The sequence below is a fragment of the Rhineura floridana genome, chromosome 8 (genome assembly GCF_030035675.1).
Source record: "Rhineura floridana isolate rRhiFlo1 chromosome 8, rRhiFlo1.hap2, whole genome shotgun sequence".
NCBI lineage: Eukaryota > Metazoa > Chordata > Lepidosauria > Squamata > Rhineuridae > Rhineura > Rhineura floridana.
Window position 1 is genome coordinate 23,543,533 of NC_084487.1, and position 23,923 is coordinate 23,567,455.

The window sequence follows — 23,923 nt, forward strand, 5'->3', positions numbered from 1 at the left end:
TCGCGCCCTCGTCCCCCAGACTGCGCTCCTCGAAAGGGCTGGAACGTACGGTATGAGGCGAAACAGCTGAACTGCATACGATCATCATATCGGGCAGTGGCCAAGACAGGCTTCCGAGCATCCTTGGGGTCCACTAACACTGCTTTTAGGGCTTCCTCCTCAAAGAGTAATGATCCAGCGAAATATGCCCTTGACAAGTTGACCCTGGCTATAGAGTCCGCCTCCCAGTGACAGAGCCAGAGAGTTCACCAAGCCACCACCTGAGCAGCCATGGCTCTTGCTTCCAGCTGAGTTGAATCCAAGGTGGCATCAGCTACAAACGCCGCTGTCTTGCGTAGTTTCACGAGGGTCCGTCTTAGAGAGACCGGATCGAGATTGGGGTCATCTAAAAGGTCATCTAGCCACATCATTGATGCCCTTGAGAAGATGGAAGCTGAAGCAGAAGCCCGCATGGCAAAGGCGGTAGCCTCATGGTTTTTACGTAAGGCAAAACCCAGTCTCCGCTCAGAGGCATCCTTCAACCGGGAATCCCCTTCCCTCAGCAGGAGGGATCGAGAAACTAAACTAGAAATCGTCTCATCTATACCGGGGACAGCCAGTCGATTTGTAAAATCCGGAGCCAAGGTGTAAAGCCTGTCAGCAAGGGCCGTAAAGCGGCGTGTCTGCAGCAGACGAGACCATTCTTCCTTGGCCGGTTTGTTGATAGGATCTGGCACAGGGAGGTAGTACTCCGTTGATTTGGGGGATTTCAAGACCATGGCCCCTTTAACAGGGTGAGTAGCAGCTGCATGTTGCGGAGGTTGGAGGCCTAAGGTGTTCAAAACTCTACAAGCAAGAGGATGATAGTCGGTCGCATCAAACAGGCGATAGGATGCATCCTCCTCCTGGTCAGACTGATCACTCCACTCGTCTCCTTCAGCTTGCATAGAATACGATGGATCCTCCAAACTGATAATCTCATCGCCCAACCTGCCCCTGGCAACATCGAAGGGGTTAGGTGAGCAGGATGGCACTGCCTCATTGGCTACGTAGTGTCCCCAAGTGCCAGACTGACTGTGTACGCTCCGCTGATGAGGGGCAGTGACCTGTGATTGTGACTGTGCTTGAGAAAAGAATGATAGCATGTCCTGTAACAGAGAGAAACTCAGGAAACAACTGTAGGCCTGGTGGTGGATGGTCTGAGTGGTCTGGCTGGTTCGATGATTGCACTTGTTGAGGCAAATTAACAGGGAGGTCATCATGCTGAAGTGATGAATGAGCCCTAGGGGGCAATATAGGTGGAGGCGGGCAACTGACCTCTGGTTGGGCAGGAAACCCCTCAAATTCATCCCCAGACGACCAGGCCGGGGAATGAAGAAGGGCTGTTAAGTGTTCTTGGCCCACATTATCAGAAGCTGGAGCAGACACATAACGTGCTCGCTTGGAAGCGCTGTGGCTTGACAGATGCTTAGTTTTAGCAACAGCCTTGGCGTGTAATCTGGGTTGCTTATGCTTAACCAACTTGTGCGAAGTGGTTTTGCCTGATTGTTTAGCGCTGGTCGCCTGAGCTGCCACTGGTTGTTGATCCACCATCAGAAATCTCTAAGAGGGGTTCAGTACAAGCCCACGGATGGGGGAGAATGTACAGACCCAAGGCTATAGCGCACATCCAAACAGCCTTAGTGCACTCCCATGGATGGGGAGAATGCACAGTTCCAAACAGCCTTAGTGCACGCCCATGGATGGGGGAGAATGCACAATTCCAAACAGGCTTGGTGTACGCCCACGGATGGAGGAGAATGCACAGTTCCAAATCACTTCAGTAACCAGCCTCAGTACACATCCAAGCCACTATAGTGGAGGGCCTTGTGCAGGATTCTCTTTACCCTGTAGCACACACACAGCAACTATACTGAAGGGCCTTGCAGGATTGGTTACTTAAAACAAAAACAGGGAGACTCAGGTCTAAATCTCTCTAAGGGAGATCTCAAACAGAAAGAGCGGGAAAGGGCAAACAAAAAGGCGTCCGTTAAAAAGGGTGGGAAAATTTGCAAAAAACAAAATGGTGGTCGGAATGAAGAAGAAGCAATGGCGGTCGGAGAAGAACACTAGAAACCCCAAAATGGGCCCGCCAAGAAAACCGCTGCCGTCAGGAAGCAGAACGACCTCCGCATGCTCCTTATAGCCTCAGGGGAGCCGACGAGCGTAGTTGCGGCTTCTTAAAACGGCCGCAGAGCGAGCCAGGGTGAGAGGGGTGCGGAGCAGCCCGACGGAAAAACTAAATGCCGCCACTGAGGTTCAGGCTAAGGCTGCTAGATAAAAAAGGAGCCGCAGCTCCTGGCTCCTGGCCAGGAATTGGTGCTCAACAGGAAGCTGCAGCCGCAGGCTCCTGACAGAAACGACAAGCCGCTGCCGCCTGAGGAAGGGAGAGCCGCAGCCGCGGTCTCCCAGCTAAGGGAAGGGTAGCGGCTGGCGCTGTCTCCCACAAAGGGATTCAGGGGGATAGAACAAACCGAGAACCCCCCCCCCAAAAAAAGAATTCCAGTCAAAAATAACAATGAAGTGAGGAAACAAAATGAAAAAACAATCACTCCCACACACTTCAAAGGTAATAACAGAGGGAAGGGAACGATAGGAAACGACTACACTCAGATCCACACACTCTGTCAGACAAAATACACACAGAGAAAACTTAGCTATTCTAGATATCCAACTGCCTCAGATGAAGGCAAGAATGAACTGGGGAGTGGGAGGGGCCAGAGGCCCCTAGTCTTGACTTCAGAACATTCTTCCCTTCAGACGCTAGGTGGAGCTATGATACCTGCTTGATGGCAGGCTACCTGTGGAAAAGTGGGCCTTCTTTGCCGCCCTCACCACCACACAGTAGGCACTGTTATGATGTTTTACTCATGCCCAATCAGCCTCACAGCACGTCTTTTGCCACTTGTGCTCTAGCCGTCGTCCAGCCTGTTTCATTGCCCTTAGCTCACTGGTGTACCAAGGTGCAAGCCGGGCTCCACAATGCCGGAGAGGGCGCTTGGGGGCAACCGTGTCGAGAGCCCGACGAGCCTCGCTGTTCCACAGCATGACAAGAGCTTCAACGGGGTCACCTGCTCTATCTACTGGGAACTACCCCAGGGCATTCAGGAATCTGGTGGATTCCATTAGGTTCCGGGGGCGGACCATCTTAATCTGTCCACCACCCCTCCAGGGAAGGATCAGAACCATAAGTCTAAACTTCACAAGGAAGTGATATTAGTTGATATTCAGACTGTATTCCTTTATAGCTTAAAAAGTCAAGGAAGTGTTTACAAAGAAAACAGTCCTTCCAATCCTTATAGTTTACAGACGAGGTCTATTCCCCCCCACCCCAACATCTGGTTTCTTTCAGGTCCAGTGTAAACTGCATGAAGGAGGAAGGAATAGGGGAAGAAAGTAAAGACAACATGCATTATAAAGGAGGACAGAAAAAGGAAAAGAGTGAATTATCTTGGATAATTGCTACTTCCTCCAATTTATCTTGCCACTTCCTCCCATTAGCTGGAGATTCTTTTGCAATCTCTGCAAAATATTTTTTTTCCTGTTGGTCCACTGGACTCATACTCACTATGTGCCCAGGATGGGATACACGGCTGGGTATTCCACCATATTTATGTGAATGCAGGAAGCCTCGGCCATTGGAAGAGGCCCCTTCTCCAAAGGGATGAATTGAGCTGCTACTTGGATCCTCTGCAGAGAAGGAAGAAGAGGAAGAAGTGGGCACTCGGTGTTTTGCTTTGTGAGGTGGAAGTTTCCCTCCATTTTGCACATGCTGTTGTTTTCTGCCAGGTCCTTCAGAGTCTCTGGATCGAGTCCAAACATTCCCTGTACTGGAACGTATTGTCCGACGGCTTCTTTTCTCCCGTTTCCCATCTTCTTTGATCCAGAACTCATCATCTGTGTCTCCATCTTCTCCAGGAAAGTGCTTCATCATTGCCCGGTGGAAGCATCTTTCTAAGTTATAAGCCATTTTAGTGTATTCTGTGTTGAAAGAAGCAAATCAAAGAAACTGAACCTCATGGGTACTTAAATTCTCTGCTTAGAACTACCCTCAAAATATAGGCTATTCCATCTCTGTGCTTTGACCAGGTTTTTAAAAAGAAAGGAAAATACAAGCAGAACTGGGAAACTGGACGTTATAATTATAGATTTCAATGCATCACTTCAGTGGCATTTCTTATTTTAAATTATCAGTACTTATGCAAAATGTAATACAATCAGAAGGCTCTACAGTACGTATATTAAACAGATAATGTATATATAATGAAGGGCCCTATAACTTACATGGTTCTCAATGTTGTCCAAACACTCTAAGCTCTGCTAATACATGAGCAGAGCTCTGAGCATTTGCAGAGCTAACAGAGACAAAGTTGCCAAGAAGAGATCATGCTCAGTTTTGTGGCTCCTGCCTAGGGCAGTTTAACCCTGAGTAAACTGCCTAAAGTACAGCCAATAATGAAAGGTGGACCCCCCCCATGGGATAAGTCCACTTCAGTCTCTCATACCAAGTCCTGCATTGAGTGTAAACTACCTTACAAAAGAAAGTGTTCTGGCTTGTTTCAGAAATGCATGCAACAGATGGACACAAGTAAATACAAGGTGTTTTAGCAATGAGTCATAACGTTGGCCAATTGTGTATTGAAGGAAGTGCACTTTTCAGAAGACTGCACTTTTTAATGTGCAATTAACACCAGCAATCCAACACCTGCTACAGAGGTTAATACAGAATTGCTAGCTACAAAACTGGAAAGTTGGACAAGAAGGAACTATGCTTAAACCAAATGCACATGATAATTCTACAGATGATATCAAAAGCTAAATCCATTACTCTGGGCTTTGTGTATTTTCGCATTTTTAAATTCTGTGTGGAATCTAGCCTTTGGCACAGGATTTAGCATTCTGAGAGCCACAGCTTTGATTTTTAAAGGCGACACCTCTAATCTAACAGTAGCACGGAACAGCATGAGGACATACAGACTGTTTGATGGAAGGTCATAAAAACAGCAGGGTTTCCTAACATCAGCTGATATGAATTCAGGTGGCAGCACAGTTCCCAATTCTTTCCCCATAGATAACATTCCATGTTTGGCTGCTCCTACCAGCTTTTTACATGTCTGCCAGTTTACCTCATGCCACATAATTAAATGTTTTTTAAAAAATATAACTCTTGAAAGCAGAATGAGCTGTGCAAAGTACACACATACACATTTATTTAATTTTTCAAATGTTTCTAGCAAATGAAGAATTATGGGTTTCTCCTTTCATTTCCTGTCCAGTCCAGCGATGTGAAGCCGAAAAAGGCTTCCGATGTTTTCCAACTAAATGCACACTATAGATAAAATTCAGGCTCCTAAGCTCTTACCGCTATTTTCACCATTGTATTTAAGGCAGTTCCTGAACATGGTCTTCATGTCACCCACAAATTCCTCCTTGGTGTAATATTGGCCTCCATTTAACTTCCTCTCCATGCTAGAGATATCCATGGGAGCCTGAAAAATATCACAATTTGCTTCTTCAGGTTAACAGACCTTGAAAGCTACACTCATCCTGACCCATAAGTCTTGTCATTCTATCTAATCAATGATGCAAATTCCACGTCATCAACTACAACTCACTGATCAGAATGCAAAAACAAGATCACAAACAGCGCATCATGCTGCTTACCTTAATGATTTGGTAGTAATTTGGAGCATAGGATTCATCAACTGGCTCCAGAAATGGCCAGGAGTCCTTGTGAGCCTTCACTACATCTAGAACTGTTAGGAGTAAAAAGATTATAAACTGTTAAACATACAAATGGGATGCCAATACTTTAAAAATGAACAAATCTGCAAAGCTAATGTCTGGAATGGAGACTGACCTTTGTACATTGCAGTGAAATCATCATCCAATTCAAAGCTGCAAAGACAAAATGAAAAATTAATATAAAGTCCCTCAAACCTCATTTTCCCTCCAACTCTGTCTCTGGTATATTATCCTTATCACAGAACATTCAACTCCAGCAAATGTAATGCTTTCCAAGACATGCCTTCACAGTCATTTTCTTGATTTGTATGCCACAGTGTATAATTCCTCCACAGACTTTCTTTTTGCCCCCAATATCAAAAGCGACAACCAATTGTTTTGGGTGTGCATGGATTATTTTTCTGTATTTATCGGCAATTTAGCACAGTATACTTACAGATCTTTCGCCTTCCTCTCGTCCCGAGCAGGTGAGCTGGGATCCAAGTGAAAAAGCTCTGGGGGAAGCTTCTTTCCCTGGGCCAGCAGCCACGCCCGCTCTTCTCGGAGCTTCCTTCTCTTGGCTCGTTCTGCAGATGGGGGGGGGATCATTACATTCTTAAGGAGCTTTCCTGCATATATGCCCAAGGTTTCAGGAGGTCATTTGAACTCCTGTGTGTCACCAGTGGAATGCTGTATTGTACCAAATGCCTTCGGTATGATCTAGCAGGACTCTTCTTAAGCTTTTAAAATACCCTCACAAATAGAATATATACTTCTGTTAAAGTGACTTGAAGTATTTTCCAAAACAGAGTATAAATCATGAATGACAGAATCTAGATAAAACAAGCAGCCACTGCCATTAAATACATGAAGAGACTGACATGCTGGATAGAAGATGCTTATATAGTGACTATGATACATATAAAAATAACCTACAGATCAAAGGAACTATTACTTTCTCCTCCCCAATCCCAAATTTCAGAATGTAAATCTCTTATCCAGAAAACAAGAGTTAAGAACTTCTGTTTAACCCTCTTTTTTACCCTCACTCATTCAGTTATCAATGGATGCCAAGTTCATCTCCCCGAGCCCAGGTACAGGGTTTTTATATTCTTTTCAAGTCTTCCTATCAAAAGATAGGCATTTCATTTTCCAAAGGTGATCCATATACCTTCCACTGCCTTGACTTTTTCTTCCATTTCTCGTTTCCTCTCCTCCTTCAGCATTTGCTCTTGTTCCTTCTTCTGAACTGCCAGAAGAATTTGACGTTCCTCCTCCTCTTCCTGCCGTCTCTGTTTCTCCATTCTACTGAGGACCATTGGAGTTACCTGCAGGAAGAAACACATCTGTTTCCTTATTTATTACATTTATATCCCATCTTTTCTGTTAGGCAGGTCAGGCTGAGAGATCATGTATTGTCCAAGGTCAACCAGTGAGCTCCAAGGATGAGAAGAAATGTGAAGGCAGGTCTCGACAGCCCTAGTCACTACAGTACAATGGGCTTCTGTGTATAATTGTATTACATGAAATTATTGCAACAGCTTAAATACCTTTGGAGCCCTTTTAAATACTTTAGAAACAGGCAGATTCTGAATGAAAACAGCAGGAGCCCAGGGCAGCAAACAGAAAAGCTACAAACACTTTAAAACATCATAAAAACAGATCTTAAAATACACTAAAACAAAACGTTAAAAACGTTTTTAAAAAAAGCTTTAAAAACATCTTTAAAAAAGGGTTAGAACATATTATTTAAAAAACACATATTAAAAAACCACATATTATTAAAAAAAATATTAACAAGCAATTCTAACACAGACTGGAATAGGTCGTAACTTAAAAGGCTTGTTGAAAGAGGAAAGTCTTCAAAAGGCGCCGAAAAGATAGCAGAGATGGCACCTGCCTAATATTCAAGGGGAGGGACTTCCACAGGGTAGGTGCCACCACGCTAAAGGTCCGTTTCCTATATTGTGCAGAACGAACCTCCTGATAAGATGGTATTTGCAGGAGGCCCTCACCTGCAGAGAGCAGTGATCGAATGGGTATATAACAGGTAAGACAGTCTTTCAGGTATCATGGTCCCAACCTGTATAGGGCTTTGTACACCAAAAGCAGAATCTTGAACTTGGCCTGGTAGATAATGGGCAGCCAGTGCAATTCTTTCAGCAGCGGGGTGACATGTTGGCGATACCCTGGTCCAGTGAGCAGTCTCGCTGCTGCATTTTGCACCAGCTGCAGCTTCCGGACCAACTTCAAGGGCAGCCTCACATAGAGCGCATTACAGTAATCCAACCTGGAGGTTACCAGTGCATGGACAACAGTAGTCAGGTTATCCTGGTCCAAAAATGGCCACAGCTGTCTTACCAGCCGAAGCTAGAAAAAGGCACTCCTAGCCACTGAGGTCACCTGGGCCTCTAGCGACAAAGATGGATCCAGGAGCACCCCCAGACTACGGATCTGCTCTTTCAGAGGGAGTACAGCCCCATCCAAAGCAGGCAACTGACCAATTGTCTGAACTCGGGAACCACTGTCAGGATGCAGGATTGGGGCCCTGAAGTTTCAGACGATGAGGAGAGGGAGGGGGTCATTTGGACAGAGTCGTGTGAATGAGAAGCAGAAGAGGGGGAGGGAATATCAGAGATAGAACTGTCTGGGAGTGAGGACCTTGAATGTCCAACAGACACAGATTCTTACCATGAGCTTCCCACGCTTCCTCCCCCTCCGAGCTTGGAGGAGCTGGAGAAGGAGGGAGGGCAAGGAGGAATCCAACCCCCTCCTGATCCAGGAAAAAGCAAGGAGAAACAGCCAGATGGTTTAAGCATTGCCCCCCCGCTTTCCCCCATACCTGAGTCAGATTTCTCAGAAGGGGAGGGGGCGGTGGCACCCCCTTCACCACGTACAAGGAGACAGCAAAAGAGGCGGCAAAAGAAGGGGGAGAGGCGGGGTGTGGATGAGGGCACTTTGAGGCGGAGTGAGAGAATTTGTGCCTGTTTGCCCCCTTCTTAAGGGACAGGGGGAGTAGTGGTTCCTTGTTCTGTCAACTCTCTTCTATGTCGCAGGTTATGTTTAGTAGTTAAAGTTCATGAGACGGCGTAGTCTTTGTCTGGATATTACTTTAATAAAAACTGATTTGCTTTCATCAACTGGTCTGGTTCCTGAGCCTCAACCTGGACACGACAACCACCAACCCATAGTGCCTCCGTCTTGCTAGGATTCAGACTCAGTTTATTGGCCCTCATCCAGCCCACCACCGAGCCCAGGTAGCAGTCCAGGGCTTGCACAGCCTCTCTCGATTCAGATGTTACAGAGAAATAGAGCTGGGTGTCATCAGCATACTGCTGACACCTCGCCCCAAAGCTCCTGATGACTGCTCCCAAGGGCTTCACATAGATGTTAAGCAGCATGGGGGACAAGATGGTACCCTGCGGCACCCCACTGCACAACTGCCAGGGGGATGAAAGACAGTCACCCAATGCTATTCTCTGAGAGCGACCATGGAGATAGGATCGGAACCACTGTCAAACAGTTCCTCTAATACCCATCTCACCAAGTCGGCCCAGTAGGATACCATGGTCAATGGTATCAAAAGCCACTGAGAGATCAAGTAAGAATAACAGGGTTGCACTCCCCCTGTCCTTCTCCCGATAAAGGTCATCCATCAGGGCGACCAGGCCGATTCAGTCCCATAACCAGGCCTGAACCCAGACTGGGATGGCACAAGATAATCTGTTTCACGCGAGAGTACTTTCAATTGCTGCACCACAATCCTCTCAATCATCTTCCCTAGGAAGGGGGTATTTGCGACCGGGAGGTAGTTGTCACAAATGACAAATGAGTCCAGCGTGGGCTTTTTCAGGAGTGGTCAGATCACCGTCTCTTTCAAGGCTGCTGGAACCACTCCCTCCCGCAATGATGCATTGACCACACCAAGGTTCACTCAGTCAGACCCCCTTGGCAAAGCTTTAATAAGCCAAGAAGGGCAAGGGTCGAGAGGACACGTTGCTGGCCACATCATTGCAAGCACCTTGTCCATGTCATCAGGCCGCATCAACTGAAACCATTCCCAAGAAGTTGCAGCAGACGTTGCACTGGACACCTCATTGGGGACTATAGTAGATGTGGATGGGGCATCAAGACTGCTACAGAGGCGAGCAACTTTACCCTCAAAGTGCCTTGCAAACAATTCACAGTGGGCCTCCGAAGGGTCTAAAACTCCATTTTCTGGAGTTGATGTCAACAAACTCCTGACAATACAGAAAAGCTCCACCGGATGGCTACTTAAGGATGCGATGGAGGCAGAGAAGTGGGCCTTCTTTGCCGCCCTCACCGCCACACAGTAGGCACGGTTATGATGTTTTACTCATGCCCGATCAGCCACACAGCACATCTTTTGCCACTTGTGCTCTAGCCGTCGTCCAGCCTGTTTCATTGCCCTGAGCTCACTGGTGTACCAAGGTGCAAGCCGGGCTCCACAATGCCGAGAGGGCGCTTGGGGGCAACCATGTCAAGACCCCGATGCACCTAGCTGCTCCACAGCATGACAAGGGCTTCAACAGGGTCACCTGCTCTATCTACTGGGACCTCCCTCAGGGCATTCAGGAATCCAGTGGATTCCATTAGGCTCCGGGGGCGGACTATCTTAATCTGTCCACCATCCCTGCAGGGAAGGATCAGAGCCATAAGTCTAAACTTCACCAGGAAGTGATCTGACCATGACAATGGGGTGACAGCCACCTCCCCTATCTCTAGGCCCTTCCTCCATCTGGAGCAAAAACAAAGTTGAGTGTGTGCCCTGCCCTATGTGTTCGGCCAGTAACAACTTGAGACAGTCCCATGGTCATCATGGAGGCCATGAAGTCCCAAGCCGGAACACTAGAGGCAGCCTCAACTTGGACGCTGAAATCACCCGGGACTATTGTTCTGGGCTCCTCCAACACCAAAGCCGAGACAGCCTCTGCCAGCTTGGTCAGAGAAGCTGCCGGGCAGCAGGGTGGATGATATACCAGCAGCAACCCTAGTTTACTGTCTCCTCAGCCTGACACCAGGTGCAGGCCCTCACAGCCAGCTCCAAGACAGAGTGGTTTCCTGGTGACAGAAATGGAAGTTCTGTAGACCACTGCAATTCCTCCCCCCCATCCCTGCAGCCTGTGCTGGTGTTGCACAGAGTATCAAGGTGGGCAAAGTTGGGTCAGATCAACTCCTCCAAGCTCACCCACCCAGGTTTCAGTAATGCACACCAAATCTGCACCTTCATCCACAATCAAATCATGGATGAGAGTGGTCTTATTGTGTACCGATCTGGTGTTAAACAACAGCACACACAGGCCAGTGGGCACAGCAGATGAGCAACGAGGAACCCATCCATGAGAGGAATGGCAGCAAGGAACAAGGCGCAGATAGCCTTGCCCTCATCTTCTATGGTAATTCACCACATCCCCATGGCTATATTTCCCTCTGCCCGTAATAACTGAAATTGGGGTGGCATGTTCCTCCGGACTAAGACTCCTCCTAAACGCCTGATATGGACCCAACGCGAGCCCACCAACAAAACCTGCCAGAGCCAATTATCCCAGTAGGCCTCTGCGACAATTGGGAACAGTCATACCCATTCAAAATTTTTCAGACAGGGCCCATCTACTCCCCCCGTCTCACACCCAGGGAGGGCCAGCCTTCTGCCAGTTACAGACTCTCACTCTGAAGGCATCTGGTGACTTTCTCCTCTCATTCAGTTCACTGCACAGGCTCCCACCCTGTGCAGGAACTACACATGCACCACACGCCCTCCCCACCACCAATCTCCTCTAGACTGGTTTAAAAGAAAACAAATTAAAAAGAAAAAGAAGGTAATAGAAGGGGGGTAGCACCCTCGCACCTCCCTAAGGGCTCCCCAAGAGGCAACCCCCCCTTGGTGTTGCCCCATCAGTGGCGGCCTCGCTGGCAGCAGACCCACCACCCAAGGGCAGCTAGGCTTTTATGCCACGTGCCCCAGCCAGCAGCTGATGCAAGAGGATGCAAGAGGATGCAAGATTAACTACAGCCTCTCTCTGGAGCCAGGGTCAGGCAGGGGATCCCAGTCCTTGCAGCACTTACTAGGGACTTCAACTGTCTTGAGGGACAGCAATCCAAAGGAGCGAGCAGCAAGCACCCAGATGCTCAGGAGGTCCTCTTGTGGATTTGGAACTCATTAAGTAACAGGAAGCAAAGAGTAGGAATAAACGAACAATTCTCCGAATTTAGAAAGTGTAGTCTGCCAAGGATCAGTATTGGGACATGTGCTTTCTAACTTGTTCATAAACGATTTAGAATTGAGGTGAGCAGTGAGATGGCCAAGTCTGCTGATGATGCTAAATTGTTCAGGGTGGTTAAAGCAAAAAGAAGCTCTTCCAACTGAGAGAACAGGCAGTAAAATGGCAAATGTGGTACATCAGGGCAAAAAATCTTAAATTTCACATATATACTCATGGGGTCTGAACTGGCAGTGACTGATCAGGAACAAGACCTTGGGGTCGTTGTGGATAGCTCAATGAAGATGTTGACCCATTTTGTGGCAGTTGTGAAAAAGGCCAATTCCATGCTAGGAATCATTAGAAAAGGAGCTGAAAATAAAACTGCCAATACCATAATGCTATTATACAAATCTGTGGTGCAACCACATTTGGAATACTGCATTTGTTCTGGTTGTCTCACTTTAAAATGGATATTTTAGAGTTGGAAAAGGTTCAAAGAAGGGTACCAAAATGATCAAGGGGATGAAACAACTCTATGCCGAGACTGAGCAGCATTGTGGGCTTTTTAGTTTAGAGAAAAGGTGAGTAGGAAGCAACACAATAGAAGTGTGTAAAATTATGCATGGTATGAAGGAAGTGGATAGTGTTTTCTCCCGCTCTCATAACATTAGAAATTATGGACATCCAATGAAGCTGAATGTTGGATGATTCAGGACAAACAAAAGAAAGTACTTCCTCACACAGTGCAGTGGAACTATGGGATTCGTTCCCGCATAAGGTAGTGAAGGTCACCAACTTGGATGGCTTTAAAAGAGGATTAGACAAATTTATGGAGGACAGAGCTATCAGTCGTTACCAACCCTGATATGTTCTACCTCCACTGTTGCAGGCAGTATGCTTCTGAATATCAGTTTCTAGAAACTGCAGAAGGGGAGAGTATTTGCGTTCAGGTCCTGCTTGCTGGCTTCTTATAGGCATCTGGTTGGCTACTGTGAGAACAGGATGCTGGACTTTATAAGCCACAGGCCTGATCCAGTGGACTCTTCTTATGTTCTTTTGGCATATCCTGGTCTGGGAATGCATATTGAATCTTGAAAGGACAAACCCTGCTACCAAAAATCTTTATGGGATAATTTAGAAAGTTCTAAAGATACACTCTGGAGGCTTTCTTAGATATATATGCCTGCACAGGGACTACAGAGAATATATGGTGAACTGAATTTTGTTGTAACTATGGGCCACCATTCAGAAAGTACCATAAAAATCCAGCACAGACCAACTGAATAATAGTTCACCCAGACCAATATCTTTCAGGGACCAGTATTATAGATGTTTATAACAGTACAAAGTACCCATATCCAAAGCATAAGCGCCTCTTCACCAGGGCTGAACTCAAACAAAATATTCCTCACACATGCCTGAACAAGGGACCCAATTTTGGTAATCTTTTTAGAAGAAGCACATACGAACAAAGGTGAAACCATCTGATTTCTTTAAAGGAGTCACTTTAAAAGAAGACAGTCTGCAGTGCAATTTTTAGTATGATCCTTCATCTTATTTTGGCAAGTGCTTTACCAAGAAAAGGGACCGCATCACTTTTCACAGCAAAAGGCACTTTTTTCCTTTCACAGAAAGCTTCATACACCCAAAATGGCACATTTCACTATATATATATCTTTATTGTTACGGTCAATGACCAGCATGAGGTAGTCAGATAAAATAGAGTTGTCAGAGACATAGTTATAAAATCTCAACAAAAGATAGGAGTTACAAGGTGGCTAGAGTCAGATCGTGGCGAATTTTGATCGCTGCAGCACAAAATTTGGCAACACTGAAGGTAACGGACGTATTTTGATCAGAAGGAGTAGAAGGACATAACATGCATCTGATCGCCCTAGGGTTTTCGATAGGAGAGGTTCAATTAGAGATCTTCGAAGACAGGAATAGAATGGACAGTGTAAGAGGACATGGGTCACTGTTTCCACCTCTCACTATAAAAAATTATCCCCATGAAAATTCAGGGCAACTCGACTGTTTACTTTTTTTAGAAATTTACTTTTCTGTATCCCACCTAATTGTTAACATTTCCAAGTAATTACTTATGAATCTGCATCTCTAGTTCCAATTGGGATTAATAACTTTATTTTTAAAATCACAGGAGTTAATAAAAACACCACATAACATCATAAATGTAATAATGAACAAGCTACCATCAACACATTTGTTCAGCATTTCAGATTAAAAGCATTCTTACTAATAAAAATACTTTTATCTTTTTCTTAACTATAGTAAGGTTCTGCTGGGCAGGTGATTCCAGAGGGCCATAGCCACAACAGAAAAGTCACAGTTCCACATTCTCATGAAACTCATTTCTTGCCTAGATAGATCAAGATCAGGGTCTCTTCAGTAGATCTTAATGGCCATCTCCCCATGGCCATTAACAGATTCCGAAGAAGCTAACAAGCAGCCAGTTAGTATTACAGAACTCGCCAGTAATGTTCTGATCTTCTTGTTCCTATTAGAAGTTGGGCAGTTGCATTATGCACCAATCACTATTTCTAAACAGTTTTCAAATATAATCCTATACCAGCAGGGATGGCTAACCTTTTTTGGCCCAAGGACAGCTTTCACCTATGATCAACTCACTGGGGGCCACTTACCAGCCCCTTCAGAACTGAGCATGCTTACTGGGCACAGAACACTATCAGTTGTTGGAGGGAAATATGTTGATGGAACACCAAGTAGGAGTGGGAATGAAATGGAGACTCCTGGAAAAGGACACGTCTAGCTGCCTGGCACCCTGAACAGGAGCACTTATAACAAAACAGGAGCACTTGTAACAAAATATAAGTCCTACTTGAATAAGTAATGACTGGTCTCCAAGCTTGACTTATTTTGGTATTAAGTTGTAGATGTTTGAAAGGCAGTCAATACAACCAGTGTTACCTGGTCCTTTATTAAGCCATTTGACATTTCTCAGTCTCAACCTCTGACTTCCAATGCTTTGACTAAAAATATTCTAGCAAATGTAGACTATAACAGGATTCTTGGTATATCTTAGGCAAGATTATTTTAACATAGAACAACAACACATTATGGGTTCTACAAATATTTTAAAAGGAAACATCTAATTAACAGTACTGATTACCATATTCTCAAACTTTAGTGCTTTCCTACAACCCCACCACATATAGTAAAAATCTCCTTTAATTATAACATGTGACATCTTCTGTATTATGTTTTCCAGTATTTTCATAGATGATTCTGAAATAATTTTCTCTAAACTTAAGGTTATGAACAAAAAATAAAAGACCTACAATATGCCCTTTCCGTTCTCCTAGATCATAGGAAGTAACTAGCATTTGCTACAATAATAATATAATTTCAAATTCAATGAAAATTTGAAGGCACATAACAACTAATTGGAATATATACGGTTCTAGTTTCAATCTGTGTAGCTTTCTGCAAAAACAATATAATTTTTGTTCCAAGTATTTGTCAAAATTATTTGAAACAGGAAAGGAATACTGCAGGATCCTTAGGAGCCAAGGTGTGGCAGGAGGGAAAGTTGTGTTGAAAGCAAAAATAATCCTAGCCAATAGAAAAGTATAGTGTGCCTTTGGACTAGAGAAACGTTTTCCTCTGAGTGTTGCATGTTCTTGTGGGCAACCTTCCAGAGGCTGCATGCCAGTGGTGGACAAGGCCAACAGCCAAGTTGGCAAACCAATGGGTGCGACTCTTATCTTGTACAAGAGGCTACATTCCCGCCATGCCATATGGGGAATTCCCTCCCCACAGAGGTGCATCTGGCACCTTCATTACACAGCTTCCATCAAATGCTGAAGATGCACCTCTTCACCCTGGCCTTTGACAATTGAGAGAGATATATTTTAGGACCCTCTTTAGTTGTGCATGTAATGTGTTTCAAATATTGTATTTTATATTGTGACTTGCCCCGGGACCTTCTGGTGAAGGGTAATAAATTTAATAATCCTCCTCCACCTCCTCCTCATCAATCCAAGCAAGCAAGAGGAATTATCTCAGTTCTAGGACCCATTCCAGCTAGGCAAAATTACTCAAGTGTATGAAGGGCTCATGGGGGGGGCTGCCTGGGGAGAGTCTCAAAAGGCAAACAGACAGGCCTGAAGGGTCACATTTGGCCCCTGGGCTTGAGAATTTCCACCCCCACTCTATGTCCAGGTTTTCTTCACCTTCTCAGGGGCTAAAAACCTGCATTTCCCATTATTTGCACCATGGTTATGATCCAGTTGGTTCCTACACACCTGAGATGTATATTTTAGGACCCACCCGAAAATATTGTGTGATAATGTGATTTTATATCGTTTTAACTGTTTTTAATGATGTATTTTAAAACTGTTTGACTTCCCTCCCCCCCGAAACTTTGGGTGAAGTGCAGGCAATCAATCAGTCAGTCAGTCAGTCAATCAATCAATAATAGCAGCCTCTATCAGTAGAATACTCACTGTGAGACTTTAATAAAAGGATTGGTCATACTTCCATTTCTGCTTATAAAAGCAATTGTACTATTGGTTACCACTAGATAACCAATACTTGTTTCGTCTATCAACTTTTCTATCTCATCTGCAGAGTTTCATAGCACAGATCTCTCCTAAATACCAACAGAAGGAAGCACTGTTATTACTTTATTATTTCCTTACCTCCTTATCTAGATTATAAATTGTCACCAAGGCCTTCTTCTTGCTAAGGAGGGTAAGCCTGTATCTGGGTTACAAGTGGAGGCTTGGATGATGAATGCTCCTCTACACAAAAATTCTCTACCTGTAGAACGGTTTCGGGAACCTCTGGCCCTGGGGTCAAATGTGGCCATCCAGGACTCTCTATCTGGCCCTTAGAACTCTCCCTGGGCCCTCTCTCTCACTGATGCTGCTTCATACCCCAAGTGTTTTTGCCTGGCTGAAATGTGTTCTTGAACAATGCCTCTTGCTTGCCTGGATGGAGGACAGAGAGAAGTGTGAGAATGTGAGGCACTAGTCTACTGAAAAAGGTAAAGGTAAAGGTGTCCCCGCACTTGTAGTGCGAGTCGTTTCCGACTCTTAGGGTGACGTCTTGCAACGTTTACTAGGCAGACCGTATATATGGGGTGGGATTGCCAAAGGTAAAAATTTACATTTGTTGCACCCCTCACTTTTGCCTCTGGCCACATGCATCATTGACATATGTCTCTAGGAAGGTTGCCTGGAAGGGAATGTAATCCTCAGGATGAAAAAGATTCCCTGATTGTAGAAAAACAGCATAGAAGAGGCGGTTATATCCCTTCTCCCCAACAATGCCACTTCTGACTCCAGATGGAAGTCCCCATAATTGAAATGCACCTTCCACATAGAATATTCAATAAGTAGATGGAACATTTAATCATGGGGTTCTCTGTCTGCAATCAGAAGTTGCATAGACAGGCTCACCACTGCAGTGAAAACTGGGTCTTTTGACACAATATATTCCATAAGAATTAATGATCAGCTGGAGTCTCCTTATTACCCTTCAGGCCTTAGCCCAGCATTAATCCAGAGAAAAAGCCTGCAACTTGGCCATTATTGCTTTTTTTCACCTGCCTCCAAATGGGACCTGAGGGGATATTGATAAATTGCTAGAAAGGCAGGCTAGCTTCCACCCTAGATACTCTAAGTGCCTCTATATTTCTGTTGTTGCAGAAATGCTATTTAGTCATTTTCTTCAGTAATGCTTCCTTGGAGAATTGTCTGACATCATCTCCCATCCCTGCCACCAGCAACAACAATGCATTAAGCAAGCTCCCCAGCCCCTTGCTTTCACAGGACATGGGCTGCTTACAACATGCTAGATTCTGGAAGAAAAGTGCAAGCAGGGCAGAGAACAATATACAAGCACCTGCTCCTCGCATCAGAATGCAAGGGGTCCTTTGAGTGTAACCATATCCACCAGAGTGATCTTGTGGATTTGAACTAGTCTTGCCACTGTAACCCAATTAATCCACAGCAACACATCCCAAGAGAATCATTTAAAGAGAATCAGAGCAATTAAGAGAGCGAAGAGACCTTTTATATTTAGGCCATTCATCTGACCACTCACAGGATCGTCCCTGAAGAATTTATTCAAACGCAGTACTGCCTAAATAGTTTTGGCTGTTCAAAGATTAAAATAATAAAAGTAGATCTCCAAAAATATATAAACTATCTTAATTGATATTTCTAGGGAGTTATTTCCCAGGACTTTTACATTTTTGTATACAGGTTTTACTTAACAACATTTGACAGTTATGGAGCTAATGTCAACAAATAAGAATTCAAAGGGCAGCTAGGAGGATGGTAAAAGTGAGGCCATGTCTTTCTCACAAGGCTCCAGTCCATTATTAAATGTATTTCTTCTTCTTTTGCTAACAATGGGGAATGACAAAAAGGGAGTCTCCTACACAACTATTAATGGTATTGCAGGGTGCTGCACTCACCAGAGCACCCTTTAGATAAGAAGCAGCTAACCAGGAGCCCTCTAGGTGTTTTGTATTAGAACTTCCATCAGCTCTTATAAGCATGACTGTGGTCAGGGGTGATGGGGGTTGCAGTCTGCAACATCTGGAAGGCACCATGTTGGCTGCCCCTAATTTATATGCTATTAAAAATGTCCAAATTGTTTGTGGCATGGTAAGCTGGAGGGAAAGAATGCTTATTACTGGATTTGTAATGGGAGTATACTTTGAGCTCATTTTAGATATTATTTAAGTTAATATTGGAATTTCTGCATTGGTTAAATTATATTTTAAAGTGCTAAATTCAGTCATTAGGCCTTAGCATCCAGATGTGCTAAGGATATGCTAAGGATAGTGCTTCACCTTAATAAAGTAGGTTTTTGGGGGGAGAGAGGTATTTTTGAGAAAACGTTTCAGGTGGCCCCCAAAGTCCTCTTTTCAAACAAAAAATGTTTGCTGGAAAAATTCTACTGCATTCTAGTTAAAAGTGCAAGACCTAGTCAGAAATACTGTGAGATGAGTAGCTTTTTGCTTAAACCCATTTTCTTACCCCACTGAAGGTTCAGGAACTAGCTCAGTTCAGTGTTCAGTTCAGTTCCCATCCCCCAACAAAATGCTGTTCTTCAAATGCTGGCATAATGCAACATAATCACTTTCTTAAGGAAATACAACAGCTATATGAGGATGTATTCTACGATTCAAGATTAGTGCAACAATGACTTTGAATCTCAAGAAAAGTATGTCTGCAGCTTTGCTGAAGCACCATTCACATGCCTGCAGCAGAGGGCACTGTGATGCAGAATAGGCTCTATGGACTTCTGATCTCTGCCCTCTGCTCTGATATAGCCCCCACAAAGATGTTCTCTCTGACTTCAAGAATACAAGATGTGCAGCCCCATCTGTCTTGGTCTCTCCTCAGACACTGCACAGCCCTTGCTCCTTCCTCTCTCCCCCTATACAATCACTACTAGGATTTCCGCAGCTTCTCTTTAATGAAGGTGCTGCTCAGAAGGTTTTTAATGAGGAACTAATCTGAACCACCTGTTTAATAAATACATCAGTTACATCAGAGATTTAAGCATCTACATCTTGGAACTAGATGGAAGGGGCCACAGATAGCGTATATACCCAGAAACAAGGAGGTTTCTGTGTACCATTACAGTCTTCCCAAATTCCCTGTATCATGTCCTGGCAATCCTTCCAAGCTAAAGACAAGCACACGTGCACTTCAAGGACACAAAGCACTTGCCATTCTGCTTCCCTGGAAATGGGTATATTCAGAATAATTGCTGCCTCCTCCCCTGCTCAGGTTTAGAACTACAAGAAGAGACTTGGGAGTTTATGACAGCCCTGTCACACACTGTCCCATAGGCAGCAATTAACCTATGCTAAGTGCCATAGGGCCCACAGCAAGCCTGCTACCAATTAGCACCTGTTTGTCTCTCTGCATCCAAATCTGAAATTTTCCTGCCTGCACATAAATACGCACCATCTCATTTCGTGGATTATTTTTGTTGTTGTTGCAATTCTTGCATCTAAGAAAGAAAATAATGTAGCAATGCACACTCCACTACTGGAGCTCCTTTGCTAAACAAGAGGAGCAACTCCCAAGATGAAGAAGCAAAGTCAACTTTTTATTCTGATTAATTAAACTGAAAATACCAGCACTCCTTGATTCCACAATGTATAATCCTGACTTCACTCACAAAATTGCATTGAAAGAATTTGCCATTGTTCTGTGCTAAATTAATCAAAATTCAGCATCAAGAAAAATGGAATTCTACAATCTGCACAAATTATGCAAATTAAGCACTTCCCATAATTTATTAAAATTAAAGTAATTTATTCTGCTGTTTGTGGTGTACAGACAGCTTGGGGTATACTATCTTGTCCAGTCTGTCTAAAAAGTCATTCATAATTTCCCAACATAACACTCTTCTGTTTATCTAAAACCCAAGACAATATACAACATCTGAAAGAAATCTACCCAAACCTCGCTGCTTACGGGCTCTCAGACATTTACAATCACAAGATCCTTCTTCTTGTCAGCTTTTTATCATTCTTAACATCCTTTCTCAATCTATCTTGCTGGACCCCAGGTACATTTCTATTCCTCTCCTTTCCGCTTCTATTTATTTATTTATTATTTAAAATATTTCTATCCCACCCTTCTATCCTATAATAGGGTACTCAGGGCGGCTTACAATAAAATCGCACACATACGTAATAAAATTGTACACAATAAAAAACATAAAAACATTAAAGTAAATTAAAATACATAATACAATTAGAATGCATAAAATGCAATATAGATAACGTCATTTGCAATCCATCTAGCAGCTTAATTGATGAATGTTGGGCTTTAAACTGCAAGCACTAGGGCTGGTGTGGGGAACCTCCAGATGTCACTGAACTACATTTCCCATCAGCCCCAGCAAGCATTATCAATGGCCAGGGATGATGGGAGTTGTAGTCCAGCAAACATCTGAAGAACCACAGCTTCCCCACACCTACAATAGGGGCTCCTGGTTAGACAGCCAGTCTTGTGCACTGCCATTGGGAGATACTGAAACAATTTCAATAAAAGCATTATCTAAACATGACTTTCCATCTCTGAAAATTAAGCCCCATATAATACTTTCAAAATCAATAGGGGTAATCCTCTTTCAGACACTATAATTGTTTCCAGTGCTCAAGAAAAGTTTATCCCAACTTTAGCTTGGAAGCAGCCCTTCAAAAAAAAGCAGTACCACAAAGGCTCCAATAAAGAAACAAAAGCAACTTACATTTTGTTCATTTACAGACATATCATCACTGAGACCTGTAGATCAACAAGTTATGCATAACTGCTTATCCACATCTTAGGAAGATGATGAGATGCCAAGATGTTTTTGCACTGAACAGCTGAAGTCAAATCCAATCCTAACCCAGACATCAGATTTGTTCATCATTATTGGCATTTATGCAAGAAATATATGTCATTGATCTGTGTATAGATTAATAAAAACACGTGGGACCCACAGGAAATGTTGCACTGTGGAGTGCTCTAGATCAGGGTTCCAGCAGCCATGGCTACTTCCAGGATACTCCATTCCATTCCTCCCCATACCCCAATGTCAATATTCCATGGGCACTGAGTATGTCCAGTCCTCATTGGGCTGTACTGGGTCCCTGCCACCCCCCAACCACATAGGGTCTCCCATTAAGATTTTCTGGACTTCTGCAAGCCACAGAGTTCCCCAAAGGTTGCTGATATGTCCACCTTATGTCATTTCTGGTTACATAAGGATCATCACTTACCCCCAAACATTGCTAATAGAGGGAATGGTATTTCAAATAAGAATGTATGTTACCGAATGCTGTTTGAACAGTGTTATCAGCTTGTTAAACAGCTATTTTCATTTAGCTAATCAAAATATATCTTCAATGCTTTAAGAATTCATCAAAAACACCTTTTATATATTGTACCATTAGCATTTCTTTAAAAAAATTAAGAGATACCAAAACACATTTGCCAACAGCAAATATGATAGTTATCAATACTGAGAACTGTTTAGCAAGAACATTGGATCCTAATGCCTATCTAGCACACCATTCTCTCTCACACTCTGTGGTCATCCAGATGCCTTTAGAATCTCAGTGGAGTAATTCTTCATGGCCACATTAGTTTCAGTAGGAACAGCACACCTAAGTCTTTCCTTTCAAAGGCTAGCTGGATTCTTTCAAATTTTAGGAATGTCACAAAAAACTGGCTTAGATCTTTGCAGACAAGTTTTCTAATAAATAGTTTTTGGTGCTTACAGTAGGTGATAGTCCTACTCAGGGTAGACCCATTGAAGTTAATAGACACAGCTAACTTAGGTTTATTAATTTTAGTGGGTTTACTCTGATTAGGACACAAGTAAATACAACCCAACTGGTTTAGCTGCACTAGACTCCACTGCAAAAGATGCATTAGCCTAGCAAGCTACACAAGCCCTTGACTGCTCAAGCTAAAACTGGGAATGTTTTCTTTTGATGCCTACTAGGAATTGTGTATTTTTGCTAATGTGTCTCTCAAAAGTTTTCTTTACTACTTGGAGAGTAGGGCCGACTTGAAAACCCTGTACAATAAACAGTAGCATAACCCCTTCCAATCATTGGAACAAGCTCCCACAATTAAACTATGGGTAAGAAAAAATGCTGCAGCAGAATGTACTGCATATACCCAAGTTCAGTACTTCTCACCTACTACAACTACACAAATCAATTTGATTCAAACATTATCTATGCTGTGTTGATGTACAAAGCCCTGAACAACTTGGGTTTAGCACACCTTAAGAACCGCTCAAGCCCTTATATCCTAGCCTGATCATGAAGATAATCTGGAGAAGCACTGTTATTTGTCCCCGTTACAGAGCACTGACTGGCCTCAGCTAGAAGTCAGACATTTACTGTCACTTTTCTCATACTATGGAACTCTCTTCCCGCAGAAATTCAACAGGCATCCTCACTTTTGACTTTCAGGCGTCTCTTGAAAATATTTTTATGCTGAAGGCCTATGCAGTCGTTTAAAATGTTCTTGAGCAGCCAGTCATTTTAATCATTGTTCAGTACAACTTTCAATGGTCTTTATATTGCTGTACACCACCGTGATATTTTGTGAGAGGGTGGTACGTAAATACTTTTAGAAATAATACGCAAATAATTTACTGGCATGGTAAAATAAACAGATATATGTATGGGAAACAGACCACTAAAATTATCAGATTTTCTGATGTCCCAATGTGGTCAGGATAAACAACCACAGTTTTGCCACATTAAGAAACTAAAAAATAGAGGGGATAGTAGGTATAATATCTTCCTTGGATATTCACTTTGCTGCTGCAGTACTGGCAAGGAGCGAACTCCTTTTTCCCCACTCCAAGGCTCCGTACTCCTTGGTTCCCCTTGATCTGAAGTATACACAACTGACATATCAACAGCAGCAGTTGCATAGCACTTTTATTAGGACTAACAAAATCAGAAAATAGGAGGCTGGTTTCAAGTGTCACAAAACTCTTCTGTAGGATGGATGCTAAAACCAAATACAACGCAAACAAAACTAGGCCCATTAACATCTGTTTCTCTTCTCCCCTACCTTTTGTTTAGTTAGCATTCAGCCTAGAGAAAAGTTCTGTAAAACTTAAAAGCTAGCTTACTACTTATTTTACTTTCAGTTGGTCCAAATAAAGATATTTACAACCACTGCTTGAATTTTCATGAACCCAGACAACTGCTTGTATTGCTTTTGTCTGCTGTGGAGAACAACTACAATTGTAGACTAAAACACATCTTAGGGAAAAGATATATTATATTAAGGGAAGAAAAATTGTTAATGAGGTCAGCAAATGTAGATCCAACACTGCATCTCTCGCTGGTGAAAAAAGAGGCAGGAGGGGAAAGGCTGTGTGGTCATACTTGAATACAGTTTGTAGCTGCTCCTTTCAACTAGTAG

The 23,923-nt window shown here is 43.6% G+C and overlaps 1 protein-coding gene across 5 annotated transcripts in view; it reads right to left on the reverse strand.

The window, feature by feature from the left end:
- LOC133390284 (chromatin remodeling regulator CECR2) overlaps positions 1–23,923 on the reverse strand; it is a 220,618-nt gene that overhangs the window by 19,920 nt on the left and 176,775 nt on the right. For all 5 annotated transcript variants that reach the window (XM_061638597.1, XM_061638596.1, XM_061638601.1 and 2 more), the window contains 6 exons: positions 6,914–7,070; positions 6,200–6,329; positions 5,879–5,916; positions 5,683–5,774; positions 5,381–5,507; positions 3,587–3,999 (listed from right to left, as the gene is read on the reverse strand). In XM_061638597.1, coding sequence (XP_061494581.1) covers positions 3,587–3,999; positions 5,381–5,507; positions 5,683–5,774; positions 5,879–5,916; positions 6,200–6,329; positions 6,914–7,070 — 957 coding nt within the window. The remainder of the gene's footprint in view (positions 1–3,586; positions 4,000–5,380; positions 5,508–5,682; positions 5,775–5,878; positions 5,917–6,199; positions 6,330–6,913; positions 7,071–23,923) is intronic.